Source organism: Panthera uncia (assembly GCF_023721935.1).
Source record: "Panthera uncia isolate 11264 chromosome E2 unlocalized genomic scaffold, Puncia_PCG_1.0 HiC_scaffold_19, whole genome shotgun sequence".
NCBI lineage: Eukaryota > Metazoa > Chordata > Mammalia > Carnivora > Felidae > Panthera > Panthera uncia.
Window position 1 is genome coordinate 7,543,546 of NW_026057588.1, and position 16,672 is coordinate 7,560,217.

General features: G+C 53.0%; 1 protein-coding gene across 2 annotated transcripts in view; it reads right to left on the reverse strand.

Moving 5' to 3' along the window:
- Positions 1-16,672, reverse strand: part of AP2A1 (adaptor related protein complex 2 subunit alpha 1) — a 30,917-nt gene that overhangs the window by 9,829 nt on the left and 4,416 nt on the right. For both annotated transcript variants that reach the window (XM_049620771.1, XM_049620773.1), the window contains exons 2-7: positions 9,210-9,278; positions 8,918-9,060; positions 8,538-8,731; positions 2,020-2,149; positions 1,547-1,648; positions 68-176 (exon numbers count right to left, since the gene is read on the reverse strand). In XM_049620771.1, the coding sequence (XP_049476728.1) occupies positions 68-176; positions 1,547-1,648; positions 2,020-2,149; positions 8,538-8,731; positions 8,918-9,060; positions 9,210-9,278 (747 nt within the window). The remainder of the gene's footprint in view (positions 1-67; positions 177-1,546; positions 1,649-2,019; positions 2,150-8,537; positions 8,732-8,917; positions 9,061-9,209; positions 9,279-16,672) is intronic.

Genomic DNA, 16,672 nt, shown 5'->3' on the forward strand with positions numbered 1-16,672 from the left:
CCCCCCCCCCCCCCCCCCCGGCCAGGTCAGAGGCCCCGGATCCCCGGCCAGGTGGGCTCAGCGGTACCTGGCGGCGGGTAGCACTGCAGCAGACGCAGAAGCTTCACTGAGAGCCAGGGCGCCGGGACGAAGTAGTAGGTATAGTCCTGGAGGTCGGTGGAGGCCGAGGAGACGATCTGGGGGCGGGAAGAGGGGGTGAGGCCCGGACAGGGAAGGGCGGGGCAGAGTGACACTGCCTTCCCCAGGGGGCGCAGGAATCTGAGGCTCGGGGAGGGGAGGGAGGAAGCCAGGGGGCACACAGCGAGGGACGACCTCGGCTGCGGTGCTCGCCGATTTTTTTTTTTTAATTTAATTTTTTATTTTTAAAAAATTTACATCCGAATTAGTTAGCATGGTGCCCGTTGAGTTTTTGACTGCTGCCGTCTGCAGGGCAGGAAGTCTCTGCCGATCCAATTCCCTCCCGTGAGCTCCTTGCTCCAAGGGCTGACAGCGTGGAGCCTGCTTGGGATTCTCTCCCCCCCACACCCCTGCCCTTCCCCTGCTTCTTCTCTCTCTCAAAAATAAACAAACGTTAAAAAAAAAGAAAGAAAGAAAGAAAGGCTCGGGGAATAGGTGGGGAATTAGTAGAAGGGTGTGGGACTTTTCCTTATGGCAAACTCCTGCTCACCCCTCCTCCAGGAAGCATTCCCACCATGCTCTGTGCCACTGCCATGATGGTATGTGCCCTGACCCGAGTGTCACTGTAGGTGTCTCCCGGACCAGCCTGGCACACAGGAGTATTCAGATGTATGGTGAATGAATGACAAAGCAACTGAATGAGCTGGTGTGTTTGTTCTCTTTGCTTGAGAATCCAGGCCTCCCCTTACCTGCCCAGGAAATGTTCATATTCACTCCAAGTCTCAGTTCAGGGATCACCTCTCCCGGGAAGCCTTCCTAGAGTGCCAGGCTGGGTTAAGTGTCTCCTCTGGGGGTCTACAGTGCCCTGCACTACCTCCGTGACAGCACAGATCACTCCTGTGAAAATCTGGGACACTGTCGGCCCTACCGCGTGCCCCTCCCCCCCGAACAGGACAGGGCTCAGGCTGACTCATCTGTGTCCCCACAGGAGGCCTCAGGGCATGTTCCCAGGACATGGGCGAAGGCGGTAAGAGAAGCAGAAGGAAAGAGAGAAAGGGAGATGTAGGAGAAAGAGAAGTAGGAGAAAGTAAGAGACAGGAGGGCGGGGGGGTGGGGTGGGAATCCGGAGAGCTGTTCTCACCTCCAGGGTTTTCATACTAACACCATATAGACGGACTGACAGCAGCTACACCGTGAGGTGGGCGCCGGGAGTGTCCCCATTGAACAGACTGGGGACATGAGGCCCAGAGAGGCGAAGCCTCTCTGGAAGTGGCCGAGCCAGGATGAACCTAGTTCAGAGCCTGAGTTCATCACCACTGGGCGGGGCTGCCGCTCCGGGAGAAGGAGGGGGACGAGAGAGGGGCTCCAGGGGACAGAGAGCCTCCAGGGAAGGCCACCTCCCTGCAGCCAGCGCCAAGACCACACCCACCCGGCTCAGGCGAGACACGGCCAGAGAGATGCAGGTCTTAAAGTCGTCCGGGTTCTTCTTGCAGAGACAGGTGATGAGGCTGACAGCAGCCGTGACCACACCCTGCAGAGACAGACAAATGGCAGGTCAGGGCGGGGGGGCGGTGGGGAGGGTCAGACTGGGGATAAGTGTCCAGGCTGTGGATCTGAAAGCAGAGGCTCAAGGGCCGGGTGGGTGATGGGTGTGGGGGACACTGGACGGGATCCCTGGGCAGTCAGGGGGGGTAATCAGGGATCGACGTGGGGGTTTCTGGACACTTGGGTGGGTGACAGGTACTAAGGACACTGGACCAAGATCTCTGGGTGCCTGAGTAAAGGCAGGGACAGAGGTGGGGGTCCCTGGGCGTCCAGGTGGGAATCAGGGCAGAGGCGGAACTCCCTGGGCTTCTACGTGAGCATCCAAGGCCCCTCCCGGTGAGCGGGCAGGGGCCTCACCATGTGCTGGTCGTTGAGCAGGTGCACCACGCGGGCCGTCCACTCGCCCATGGGCACTAAGTCAGGCGAGGCCTTGTAGAGTCGCAGCAGGCACAGGGCCGCGCTCTGTTTCACGCTGTCCATGCTGTCCCTGCAGGGGCACAGTTTGGCGGGGGGAGGTGAGTGCGACCCCAGCCGCGCAGAACTACAAGACCATGACCCGAGCCGAAGTCAAACGCTCTGCCGACTGAGCCACCCAGGCGCCCTGTCCATCTCCTCCTTATGACAAACCGAGGAACCGGGGCCAGATGTGTGTGCTCGAGGTCCTGACTTGTGGGGCGCAGCTCCGGGGCAAGCCGCTGACCCTCTCTGATGGGCTGGGGGATGGAGAAACGGCACCGTGGACCAGCAGCTGGCGTGGCCTGGAGCACAGAGGGGGCGCGGGAGCTGTTCTGAGAGCCCGGGGGGCCGCCTCGAGGTGCAGCTCTCCCGGAGAGGATTCAACCAGAGCCCGGGCAGAGGGCACCAAGGGAAGTCCCTGCACCAGTCGAAGGTCGGGTGCAAAGACCTCTCCCAGGACGAGCAGTAGAAACACGAACTGCGGCGACAGAGCAGCTCTGTATGCTCCCATCAGACAGGCAGACGTGTGCGTGCCGGCCGGGCCGGGGGTGCAGACATGGGGACGGGCCCTCAGGAAAGGAGCACAGCGGGTGGGGGTGGGGTGGGACAGGTGCTGGGCGCCCCTGGCCCGCGTGCCCCTGGGAGTGATGCGGACCAGGCCCGGCGATATGCTCCTGGACACCCACCCTGGGTAAGGGCGCACACGCGTGTTCAGGGTGATGGCTCGAGAACGTTCACCGACGGACAGTCGTCAAACTAAAACCAAAACTGGCAGAAGGTCTGCCCCAGTGGTGCTCCATTAATGACCGTTTTACCATTGTTACAGCCCATGTGTCAGGAGCCCTGAGCCCAGGCCATGTTTTGTTCTAGGTGTTTCTACACAGGAACCCTCATCAGAGCCCTCGAGGGAGGTGACCTCTACCGTCACCCCCAGATACAGGGAAGGGAACGTCCAGCCGCACACCAAATGGAGGAATAAGGGCTATTTATCACCTCGGTTAACGTGAAGACAGACGGTGCGACTAGTTAGGTAAAGCTGAAAACTGCATAATGTAGGGGTGTGTGCCCAGGTATAAAAGGACAAGGGGGCATGTGGGAATTATGACCATCAAATTCAGGGCACAGGGAGGTAGGGAAAAGTGGAGCAGGTGTGAAGGATATGGAAGGAATTCTACCGTAACTGTTTCTTTTTCTTTTGTTTCTTTTTTTTTTTTTTTTTTTTTTTTTTTTTGAGAGAGAGAGCACATGCGTGAGAGGGACAGAGAGAGAGAGAGAATCCCAAGCAGCCTCCAGGCTCAGCTCGGAGCCCGACGCGGGGTTTGATCCCAAGACCCCTGGGATCACCTGAGCTGAAATCAAGAGTCGGACACTCAACCAACTGAGCCACCCAGGGGCCCCCGCCTTTCTTTTTTTAAAAAGCTGTGCTACTACATGACCCAGCAATCCTGCACCCAGGCATCTACCAACTGAAAACAAAGTTCACACTAGGTATGTGTACATTATTCGTAATAGTCCAAAAAAAAAAAAAAAAAAAAAGGTGGAAACTTTCTGATGGATGAATACAGCCGAATATCACTATTGGGCCACAGAAAGGAAAGAACCACAGCTTCATACAACACGGGGGAACCACGAAAACATTAGGCCAAGTGAAAAAAGCCAGACACAAAAGGCCATGTGTTGGGCGCTTCTGTTTATCTGAAATGTCCGGAGTGGGCAAATCCAGCACAACAGAAAGCAGATGAGTGGTTGCCTGGAGCGAGGGGCAAAGGCAATGGGGAGTGACGGCTAACAGGTATGGGGCTTCTTCCCGGGGTTAAAGAAACGTTCTGGAATTAAGAGAGTGGTCGTGGGGGGCGCCTGGGTGGCGCAGTCGGTTAAGCGTCCGACTTCAGCCAGGTCACGATCTCGCGGTCCGTGAGTTCGAGCCCCGCGTCAGGCTCTGGGCTGATGGCTCGGAGCCTGGAGCCTGTTTCCGATTCTGTGTCTCCCTCTCTCTCTGCCCCTCCCCCGTTCATGCTCTATCTCGCTCTGTCCCAAAAATAAATAAAAAACGTTAAAAAAAAAATTAAAAAAAAAATAATAATAAAATAAAGTAAAATAAAAAATAAAAAAAAAAGAGAGTGGTCGTGGTTGCACAACATTGTGAATATCCTAAAACCCACCGAACTGCATGCTTTAAAATAGTTGAAACAGTGAACTGGGTGTGATGTGGATTTGATCTTCAATTAAAAAAAAAAAAAAAAAAATCTACCTAAAAAAATATATTCCCCTGTGCTCCCGTCACCGCCAAGGCCAAGCTTCGGGAGTCGAGAGAGACCAGCCGAGCACTCAGACATCCCCGGCCTGGCCGCTGACTCTGGCGCGGCACAAGCCCCCAGCATCCATTCCCTGGTGGGCAACTAGGACATCGCCTCTGCTCACGAGTCTGTCACACTGGCCTCCTTCTCGGCCCTCACAGGCACCAAGCTCTCCCCGTTGGGGAAGCCGGCAATTTGTGTCTCACCCAAGCCAATGGTGCCTGCCTGTCCTCATCTTAAAGAAACCGAAAACGGCATCTGTCACGACTGACCAGTCCGTCCGATGCGAAGGGTTCTTCTAGTCCCGCCCTATGGCCCGTTCTACATTCTCCTCCCATCTCCCTGGCCAGACCTCGACCGGCTGGGCTGCCCCGGGGCTTAGCCTTAGGTCACTCCTCGTCCCCTCTCATGTCTTCCCTGAGGCACTTCAACTGGCCGTGGCTTTAATTACTGTCCATCCTGCGCTGTCCCGTACGGTGGCCCCAGCAACGTGTGGCTGCTGGACACAGGAAGCGAGGAGAACCCGAGCAGAAACACAACGTGTGTGCGTGTGCGTGCATCACACTTACAGGTGGTGATGACATGAACGGTTACATGGATAATTTTCATGCTGATCCAAGGTCAACGTGAAAATATTTTAGAGTGACTGGGTTAAATTAAAATATTAAAATAAGTTTCACGCGTTTATGTTCTTCCTTTGTCTAATGTAGCGACTTGAACCGTGGAGAGGCTGTGTGTGGCCCGCGTGCCATTTTTAGTGCTCCGTGCACGGCTCTCCCACACTCGCTCTCCAGCCTCGAGTCCCCGCCATCCAGTCGCCCACCTGACATCTCGGCCCAGATGGCCAATAGGCACCTCACGTCCCACGTGGCCAAACCTGGCTCAGGTCCTGCCTCTAGAGTCCCTGCTCCTCCCCAGTCTCGGTCATCCGCACACCTGTTCACCCTCATCCTCTCTCTCTTTCCTACCCCCACGTAACCCGTCCCGTCAGCGTCACTTCCCGAACACAGCCAGCCCCCGGCAGTTCTGACCTGGACGGCAACAGACACCTCAGTGGTCTCCCCGCTACCACCCCCCGCCCCCAGTCTCTAGTTCTGCTTGTGGTTTCTTGAGCTGCTTGATGCCGAGGATTGGCCTCTTTCATTGTTTCTGGGACATTCTCAGCCGTTGCCCGTTCAAACAACAGCCCTGTCACCTTCTCTTCCTTCTCTCTTGCTAGAGCTCTAGATGGCATTGTTAGACCTTCTCTATCTTCCATGACTCTTTCTTTCTTTTTTTTTTTTAATGTTTATGTGTTTATTTTGAAAGAGAGAGCAAGCTGAGGAGGGGCAGAGAGAAAGAGAGAGAGAGAGAGAAAATCCCAAGCAGGCTCCCCACTGTTAGCGCAGAGCCAGATGCAGGGCTTGAACTCCTGAACCGTGAGATCACAACCTGAGTTGAAATCAAAAGTTGGACGCTTAACCGACTGAGCCATCCAAGCACCCCATCTTCCATGACTCTTAACCTCTCTCTCTAAATTTTCCATCTCTTCGTTTCTCTGGGCTGCATGCTGGTGAATTTCATCATTTCTACTGCCTGTTTACTAAATCTGCGTTGGCTCTGTCTACCCGGCTGCTAAACCAGACCACTTAAATAATACTCTCCATTTCTTTTTCAGGTCTGCTTGCACTTCCATTTTTCCTATTAACTGTTTTCTTATTTACTGAAACATATGAAACATATTTATGTTACCTTATATGTGAATATTCCAATTTGATTATTATTTTCAGCTTCCTTTCTGCTGGTTCTCCCTCATGGTGTTGCACCGCCTGTGTTTAGTGATTTTCGATTGTGTGTTACTCATGTTAACTGGGAGCTTCATCTGTGGTGAAGGCGGGCTTCTCCAGAAAAGGCTGGTTTGCTTATGTCAGGCCTCAGCTACTACCAGCTTAAAGCACTTTAAAGTTTGGCTTCAGAACTTGTGGACAGCCCAGGTAGGGGAAAATCAGGCTGAAAACCAGTGTGTGGGCTGCTCTGTGCCAAGGTTCGAAACAGGTAATTTTGCTGATAGTCCCCGAGGGGATTTATTTCTAGGTCACCCTCACTTTGAAGTGTGGCCTCTGGAGCTTCTCCTCAGACAAGCTTTGTATCCTGTTCCCAGAGGCCGCAGGGCCCCAAAACCAATATCTAGGTTCACCCTCCAAGCAAACTCTGGCTTTGGCACTCTGCTCATTTTCCCAGGTGCCAGGCCCTTCTTAGCTTGTGGCCTGTATGCTCCTCGTTTTCTCACTAGCTCTGAATACGCTGAAGAATATTTCCTTTCTTCTTTCATCCAACATTGATAGTTGGGTTTCAGCAAGAGCATCAGTCAGGAATCTAGTCCACCACGCTACTAGAAATACACATTGTACCTTCTCCCATACCAAGCTGGGTGATCTTTTAAAAATACAAAGCCAGGGGCACCTGGGTGGCTCAGTCGGTTAAGCATCCGATTCTAGATTTCAGCTCAGGTCATGATCTCACGGTTTCGTGGATTTGAGCCCTGTGTCAGGCTCTGTGCTGGCAGCACGGAACCTGCTTGGGATTCTCTCTCTCCTTCTTTCTGCCCTTCCCCCACTCGCACTGTCTCTGTCTCTCTCAAAATAAATAAACTTAAAAAAATAATAAAATTACAGGGGCGCCTGGGTGGCTCAGTCGGTGAAGCATCCAACTTTGGCTCAGGTCACGATCTCGCAGTTTGTGGGTTCAAGCCCCGTGTCGGGCTCTGTGCTGACAACTTGGAGCCTAGAGCCTGCTTCGGATTCTGTGTCTCCTTCTTTCTCCCTGCCCCTTCCCCGCTCACGCTCTGTGTCTCTCTCCTTTAAAAAATAAACAAACTTAAAAAAAGTTAAAAAATAAAATAAAATTACAAAGACAATCATGTCACGTGCTTACTTAAAACAAACCAACTGCCTTCCATTTCAATTAGAATAAAATCCAAACTCCCCTCTCTCTCTTGTTCGCTGCACTCCGGCTACAGAGACTGCCTCTTGGTTCCTTGAATGCAGAGAGCTCATGCCTCAGGGCCTTTGCACTTGCTGCTCCTTTTGCTTTGGACATTCTCCAACATTTTAAAATAACTATCTTCTCACCATTCCGGTCTCAAATTGCGTCAGCTCCTTGGACAGACCCTCCCTGATGAGTCTATTTAAGCAGCTTCCGCCACCACCCTTGCTGCCCCCACTACCCCTGTTGCCCACTACCCACTTTTGTTTTCTTCACAGCGTTTATCACTATCCGAACTCATCTTACTTTTTTACGTATGTATTTGCTCTTTGGGTACCCTCCCTAGATGTAAGCTTCCTGAGGGTGGGCACAACAGTCCTCTCTTCTCCCTCCTGCCTCCCCAAACCCACAACAGTGCCAGCATATTGAAGGCCCTCAAAAAACATTTGATGAGTGACCTCCAGCCTCAGGATGATCGCACAGGCCTACCCCAGTGCCCCTCATCTCATGCCTTTCCCCCTTCCACGGCCAACCACTCCTCCGTGCCCAGGTGTCAGCCTGATGCCGCTTCCTCTGGGAAGCTCTCCCTCGTCCCCCAGACTAGGTCAGGCGCCCAACTAAATGTCCTTATGGGCTCCCGTGCCCCACAGCATGGTTCCGAGAGGAAGTATACGGTTCATCCTGCAATTATTCAATCCAAGTGTATTTCCCACTCTGGACCATGAATGCCTGGGAGGGCGATGACCGTGTCCATTTCTGGTCACGACTGCATCCCTTGCGATCAACATGACACTTTGCGCACAGTAGCTGCTCGGCGGATGTTTGTTAAATGAATGAACGAAGAAGCAGAAGTCCTGGAGGGCTGTCACCAACATAACTTCCGGTTGCTACCTCTTCTATGCTAGCTATTAAAGGTCACTTAATCAGACAGACACCCCACTGGCTTTGTTGGGGAGGTCGCTTCACACCATTGAGTTGGCTTGGTGAGATGAAGAGAGAGAACCGTGGGGCTGCCACTAGGATCTAAGCCCGGCATTACCCCCACATCCTGGCTAGGAGACCTTGGGCAGGTGACACAGCCTCTCTGACCCTCAAACTTGGCTGGACCTTATCTATTCCATCCCAAACCCCACCCCTCCTGGGTCCCCAGTGCCTCACCCAGCCACCAGGATGCGTGGGATGTCAGCAGCAAAGGCCTCGCCCATCTCCCGGCTGCCCACGTTGGCGATGCAATGCAGGGCCAGGCACATGAAGGTCGGGTTACGGCTGGCCAGGTCATTCTTGATGGCGTTATTGATGAGCCGGATCAGCTCGGAGTTTGAGTTTACCAGAACCGAGATGAACAGGTAACCCTGCGTGAGGGAGGAGGTGGGGGGCTGAGAGCCTTGTGGCTACTTGGTCCTATACCCCAACCCTCCCATCCTGGGGTCTGTACTCCTAGTTCCCTCCTCCCTCAGACCCAGGAATCCAGACTCCCAGCTCCCTCCTCCCTCAGACCCAGAAGTCCAGGCTCCCAGCCCCTCCCCACCCGGACTCACTATTTGCTTCTCCGTGTACTTGTTGGAGCTGAGCAGGTTCACAGCTTCCATGTGCCCAAAGTCAATGTCATGCCCCAGCAGGAAGATGAACAGCAGTTTACACACATACTTTTTCTTACTGTAGCCGTCCAAGGCTTTGTCCCCTAGGGCCGGAGGAAGGAGGAAAGGGGAGGCAGAATGAGGAAGGATCATGCCTACAAGTCCCAAGTATCCCAGTCCCCAATCCCTTCCTCCCTCAGACCCAGGCCTCCAGCCCCTCTCCCAGCCCTAGGAGTCCAGGCCACCAACCTACCTTTGAACTTAGAGCGGATATTGGCCAGTTCCTTATTGATTCTCTTAATCTCCGCCTCCTTGCTCTTACCTGGGGAGGAGAAGGCAGAGCAGGTGATGAGGGTCACAGACAGTTGAGCTCCCTGTCCTCATTTTCCTTGGCAAGGCCCCTCCCTGCGGGAAGGGCACACTCTCGCCACCCTGGGGCCTTGGGCCCTGGGGCTGAGGTTAGGCCTGGGCCCCGTCTCTAGCTGGGAGCTTCACGGAGGTGAGAATCATGGCTCAGTGGTCTTTACAACCCGGAGGAGAAGCCTGGCACATAACTTGGGGTGACCCTTGACTTGCTCCCTCCTTCCTCCTCTCACTGTGGCCCCTGAACTGTACTCACCCTGGGAGCCCCTATCTCTACCCACAGCTCTGGTTATGCCTCCACCACCAGCCCCCAGAACTGGCCTGGCAAGAAATATATGATGGATGGATGGATGGATGAATGAATGAATGAATGAATGAATAGTTCGGCTGCCTTCTAACTGTCCCCAAGGACTCTCACCCCTACCCCATCCCCACTGAGCTCAGCATCTCCTGACAACCTGCTCCTCCCCCAGGTTCCCAACGTCATGAAGGTCCCACTGCGTCCCAGTCACAAGGCCAGACTTGTGGGTGCTGACCTCCTCCACTCCCTTCCTGTCCCTCCATACATCCTGTCGCCCCACAGACCCACTTCCTCCATTTCCCGGCGGCCAACCTCTCCCCAACTTGTCTGCGACATTCCTACTCTTCTGATAAGAGGACTTTCCCTGACCCCAGAGGCTAGGTCCTGTGCTCCCCGTGCTCCTCGATGTTCGGGCACCTCCTCTATCAGGGCAAGCCGGCTGGACGGTGACCGGGTCTCTCGGCCACCCTCGCCGCCTGCTGCGTCCCTCCCCACGTCCCCCAGTCCCACTGGAGCCAGACTTCACCATCTTGTCCTCGACAGGCTCACTCGGCTCGTCCAGACAGAAACCCGGATGCGTTAGCATTTCACTCAAGCCGTCGCCACATCCCTTTGGCTTGACCTACAGAACAGCCGGGACCCCCGCCACGACCACCACACCCAGACCCGAATCACTGCAGCGGCCTCCTTCCTGGCCTCCCGGCCTCCTGCTGGGGGGACTCCACCCCATGGCTACCAAGCCCTGTGGCCCTGCCCCGGCCACCCCACCAACGTCACCCCTCACCACCTCACTGTGTGTTCCACCCACGGCCTCCCACGTTCCCTGCTCTCTCAGGGGCCTTGCGTGTGCTGCACCCTTTGCCCGGCCCATCTCTCCCGTTAGCTCCTTGTCAGCTGGGTCTCAGCTCTTGTCACCTCCTCCAAGAGCCCTTCTCTGACCACTTTTTTAAAGACAACGCCTTGGGGCGCCTGGGTGGCCCAGTCGGTTAAGCGGCCAACTCTTTTTTTATTTTTTTTTATTTTTTTTTTCAACGTTTATTTATTTTTGGGACAGAGAGAGACAGAGCATGAACGGGGGAGGGGCAGAGAGAGAGGGAGACACAGAATCGGAAACAGGCTCCAGGCTCTGAGCCATCAGCCCAGAGCCTGATGCGGGGCTCGAACTCACAGACCGCGAGATCGTGACCTGGCTGAAGTCGGACGCCCAACCGACTACGCCACCCAGGCGCCCCTAAGCGGCCAACTCTTGATTTTGGCTCAGGTCATGATCTCACGGCTCGGGACTTCGAGCCCCACTTCGGGCTCTGTGCTGACAACGCGGGGCCTGCTTGGGATTCTCTCTCTCCCTGTCTCTTGAAATAAATAAATACATTTGAAAACAAAAACAAACACACACACAAAAAAAACACAGCCAATGCTTTATACTTGTTTCCACCATTAAAAATAAAAGTCTTGGGGCGCCTGGGTGGCTCAGTCGGTTAAGCATCCGACTTCGGCTCAGGTCATGATCTCACGGTCGGTGAGTTCGAGCCCCGCGTCGGGCTCTGTGCTGACAGCTCGGAGCCTGAAGCCTGCTTCGGATTCTGTGTCTCTCTCTCTCTCTGACCCTCCCCTGTTCATGCTCTGTCTCTCTCTGTCTCAAAAATAAACATTAAAAAAAAAGTTTAAAAAATAAATAAATAAAAATAAAAATAAATAAAAATAAAAGTCTTCCCTAAGCACATTTCACACCATGTAACTATTTTATTTATATTTACTGTCTAACCTTGGCTCCCACTTCAGATTATGAGCATCGCTTAGCGGGCCCTGAGCTGCGCTGTCCAATACGGGAGCTCCCAGCCGGGCAGCTCTTGAGCACCTGAAACGTGGCTGTTCCGGACTGAGATGGGGTTAAAGTGGCAAAAACACACTGGATCTGGGAGACGGGGCGGGGGGGGGGGGGGGGGGAAGAACGTAAAATATTTCATTGAAAATTTAACAATATCGGGGCGCCTGGGTGGTTCGGTCGGTTGGGCGTCCGACTTCGGCTCGGGTCGTGATCTTACAGTTCATGAGTTCGAGCCCTGTGTCGGGCTCTGTGCTGACAGCTCGGAGCCTGGAGCTGCTTCGGATTCTGTGTCTCCCTCTCTCTCTGCCCCTCCCCTGCTCATGTTCTGTCTCTCTCTCTCTCTCTCTCTCTCTCAGAAATAAACATTAAAAAAATTAAAAAATATATTGGGGTGCCTGGGTGGCTCAGTCAACTGAGTGTCCGAATTTGGCTCAGGTCGTGGTCTCGCGGTGTGTGAGTTAGAGTCCCACATTGGGCTCTCTGCTGTCAGCACAGAGCCCAATCTGGATCCTGTCCCCCTCACTTTCTGCCCACCCCATCTCAAAAATAAAAAATTTTTTAAGACAGAGAGAGAGTGCAAGTGGGGGAGGAGTAGAGAAAGGCGGGGAGTGGGGACAAGGGAGAGAAAGAGAGAGAGAGAGAGAGAAAGAGAGAGAGAGAGAGAGAGAGAGAGAGAATCCCAAGCAGGCTCCACACTGTCAGCACAGAGCCCGACGCGGGGCTCAAACTCACGAACCATGAGATCATGACCTGAGTTTGATCATGATCAAAACCAAGAGTCGGTCGCTCAACCAACTGAGCCACCCAGGCACCCCTCAAAAATACTTAAAACAAAGAAACAAACAAACAAACACCCATGCCAGACATATTGAAATAACAATATTTTGGTGTATCAGATTATGTAAACATATTATTAAAGTTAAATTTGCCAGTTTCTTTCTCCTTTTACAAAAAAACGTGGCTACAGGAAAAGTGGAAACCACACCCGTGGCTCATACTCTGTCAGCGGGAAAGCGCTGTTCCAGGGCCTCCTCTGGGCTCCACACTGCCTGTGTCACCTCCAGCAGAGCACAGCACATGCTGTGGGTGTCGGGGTCTACCCCTGTCCCCCAGACCACAGGAGGAGCCCCTCGCGGGCAGGGCCAGGATCTGGGTAGCAACTCTGTGTTCCAAGGGCCTACCAAGTGCCGACCTGAGAAGAGGCATGAAGACATGAATAAGGGCCTTAAGAAGTGCATGTTGGGGCGCCTGGGTGGCTCAGTGGGTTAAACGTCTGTTTTCAGCTCGGGTCATGATCTCACGGTTCGTGAGTGCGAGCCCCACGTCGTGCTCTGTGCTGACAGCTCGGAGCCTGGAGCCTGCTTCGGATTCTGTGCCTCCTCTCTGCCCCTCCCCCGCTCCTGCTTGTGCTCTCTCTCTCTGCCCTCAGGAAGGGGATGGAGGGCCTGGGGATGACAGTGGGACAGGGTCTCTGGGACCCAGGCGATGAAGGGTCAGTTCCTCAGTGATGAGCCGGAATTGGCCTGTGTAGCCCCAGAGGCCATCTGATCCTTCATGTAGTAATTACTCGGTTTTTGAGCCCCACGGGCCAGGCCTGAGTGGCGCGGCGACACGGGGCACCCAGGACCCACCCGGACGTTGCACTTGTGATTTGCCTCCAGGGGCTCCCGGCCTGATAGGGCGCAGGCGATCAACGAGCCCTGTCCCCACACCTGAGTGAGATGCGCAGGGACAGAGGCCGCTTGGGGCCCTTGGTGGTGGCTGCCTCGAGGAGGGGACATTTGAGGAGGGCAGTGAAAGGTGAGGAGGGTTCAGGAGCAGTTCACGGGAGAGGAGAACCTGTGTGAGGGTGGTAGCAGGGGGTGGGGGACAGCGCCCAGCAAGGGTGCAAGGTACACGCTCTGTTCTCCTTATTTTTACTTTTTTTTAATTGTTTTTTGTTTTTTATTTTTTTTTTAGATGGCCACAACTGTTTTAAGCGCTTGCCTTAAAACTATTCTGTAAGGACCAAAAAATAAATAAATAAATAAATAAAGTCCTGTTTTATAAATGGACCATATATTACAAACCGCCTGCTTAAACGTCATCGCAGATAGATGGACATTTGAACAGCAATTGAATTTGGGGCTAGGGCATTCTCTGGGCTTTGTTTAAACCTCTATGAAAAGCTTTGAGCCCACCTGGGTGGCTCAGTGGGTTAAGCTGCTGACTCTTGGTTTTGGCTCGGGTCACACTCTCACGGTACATGAGTTCGGGCCCCCCATCGGGCTCTGTGCTATCAGCACAGAGCCTGCTCGGGATTTTCTCTCTCATTCTCTCTCTGCCCCTTCCCCCCAACTCGTACTTTTTCTCTCTCTCAAAATAAATGAATAAACTTAAAAAAAAAAAAAAAAAAGCTTCGAGAAGCAGGCAAAGCTAACCTATGGTGTTGGATGACAGCCGTGGTCATCCTTGGAGGGGGGTCGGGGCTGGGAACATTGACAAGGAGGGTGCCAGGGAGCTAAGGATGTTGTTTCTGCATCTGGGGGGCCCGTTCTGTAGCTGTGTTCAGTCAGGAAAAGTTCATCAAGCTTGACACTTATATCTGTGGGCTTTTTTTTTTTTTTTACATTTATTTATTTTTGAGAAACAGAGCGAGACAAAGCGTGAGCGGGAGAGGGGCAGAGAGAGGAGACACAGCATCTGAAGCAGGCTCCGGGCTCTGAGCGAGCGGTCAGCACAGAGCCCGACGTGGGGCTCGAACCCACGAACCGCCGTTCATGACTCGAGCTGAAGTCGGACGCCTACCAACCGAGCCACCCAGGGGCCCCTGTGGGCTTTTTTATACATATGCCAGCTCTGTGTATGTACACATGCATATGTAAATTAATAGATTTGCATATTAAATTATATATAAATATACATATTTTTGAGATTATTTACTTTGAGAGAGAGAGAGAGAGAAAATATGCCTGGGGGAGGGGCAGAGAGAGGGAGAAAGAATCTCAAGCAGGCTCTGTGCTGCCAGCATGGAGCCCAACATGGGGCTCAAACTCACCAAACTGTAAGATCAAGATCTGAGCCAAAATCAAGAGTTGGACACTCGACCGACCGAACCACCCAGCACCCTAAATATATATTTTTATGGGGAAGAAATCACCTATGCAAAGACCGTAGGAAGCATAGAGGAACAACCTAAAAAATATTTACAGAATATATGTACGTGCGTATATATTTTGTTCTGTAAACACTCTTTAACGGTCGTGGGATAGAGCCCTGCGCTGGGCTCTGCGCTCGGCATGGAGCCTGCTTGGGATTCTCTCTCCCTCCGCCCTTCCCTCCCGCTCACTCGCGCATGTGCAGGCTCTGTCTCAAAGAAAGGGGAAAATAAATACATAAATCAATCAAATCAAATCAAATCGAATCGAATCAAATCAAATCGAATCTCAGGGCATCTGCGTGGCTCAGTCGGTTAAGCATCCGACTCTTGATTTTGGCTCAGGTCACGATTTCACAGTTCATGGGTTCGAGCTCCATGGCCGGCTCTGCGCGGACAGCGTGGAGCCTACCTGGGATTCTCTCTCTCCCTCTCTCCCTGTCCCTCCCCCACTCTCTCTCTCTCAAAATAAATAAACGTTAAAAAAATTATTTAAAAACCCAAAAACCCAAAAACCCCAAATCTCAATTCAGTTACTGCAACGTACGTTTGGAACAACTCAGGTACTTTGTGAATCTGCTTTTTCGACCCTAAGTTGTACGAACTCTTAATGCAGAACAAGTATTTCCAGTGAAACTGTGGCCTGGTTGAGAAAGGAACATCAACTGTCTCGTGAATATTTTTTTTAAATATCGATTACACATTCAAATAATACGGCGGACGTTCTAAGTAAAAGACATTAAACGTCCACTCGTTTTACTTTTTTAATTTTAATTTTTTTTTTCAACGTTTATTTTATTTTTGGGACAGAGAGAGACAGAGCGTGAACGGGGGAGGGTCAGAGAGAGAGGGAGACACAGAATCGGAAACAGGCTCCAGGCTCCGAGCCGTCAGCCCAGAGCCTGACGTGGGGCTCGAACTCACTGACCGCGAGATCGTGACCTGAGCGGAAGTCGAACGCTTAACCGACTGCGCCACCCAGGCGCCCCTCGTTTTACTTTTTTAACGTGGCTACTGGAAAATGTAAGCTTGCGTACGCGGCTCGCTGGATCAGATGTGCTCTGTGCTATCAAAGGCATTGCCACCCCGGAGAGGAAATACTCTCCGTGAAGAACCGGCTGCAAAAGAACGCAGCTGCCGAAAGCATCCCTGGGCGGCCGCCAGCCGTGTGAAGGGTGCACACACCGATTTGTCAACCCTCAGCCTCTGGGCAGAATGCAGCACCTGAGGGCAGGGACGTGTGGCTGCTTCACTCCCAGGGGGCACCCCCTGGGTTCACAACAGTCCCCACACGGGAAAGGTGCTGAATGCAGATTGTGGACCAAGAGTACTAGATGGCACACAGAAGTGGGTGAGGCTGGGCTCAGTGAAGTCCTGTCATCCTCCAGGCCCTACAGATCCACTAGGTCTCTCTCGGACCGCAACTCCTGCCCTCCCCGCCAGCCAGGGCCTCCTCTTCCTGTTCCTCCTCCTCCTTGAATTCCTCCTACACCGTGAGCACAGTCCTGCCTCAGGGCCTTTGCACAGGCTGTGCCAAGAACTTCCTCCTCCAGATTTATGCAGGCCTATTTCACCCACCCAATTTGATTCTTTGCTCCAATGTCCTCTTTTCAGCAAGAGACTGTCTGACCAGCTTATATAAGAGCACTATCCCTAACCTTGTCCCCATACCCGTTCTCTGCTTTATTTCCTCCCAACACCCACTGCTACCTGTCTATACACCTGAATACTCTATATTTACTCGTGTACCAATCCGTGCTCCCTTAGAATATGAGCATGAGAATAGGAGAATATATATTCCCATAGAATATGAGAGAGAGGACTTCTGTTTACTGTTGTAGTCCCGCTACTTAGAGCAGCGTCTGGTGGCCGGTAAAGATTGATTGGTTCATTCATTCGTTCATTTCCTTATTCATTCAACCAGCAAACATCTCCCAAGGACGCCCGTGGGCCAGGTCCCACAGGGGGCAGAACTGGGGACCCTGGGAAGGATCAGAGCAGGGCCTGTGCTCCAGGGGCTGGGGGAGATGCCACAAATGGAATGGGTCACACTTTGGAGTAGGATGCACCCCAATGGAGGAGCTCAGG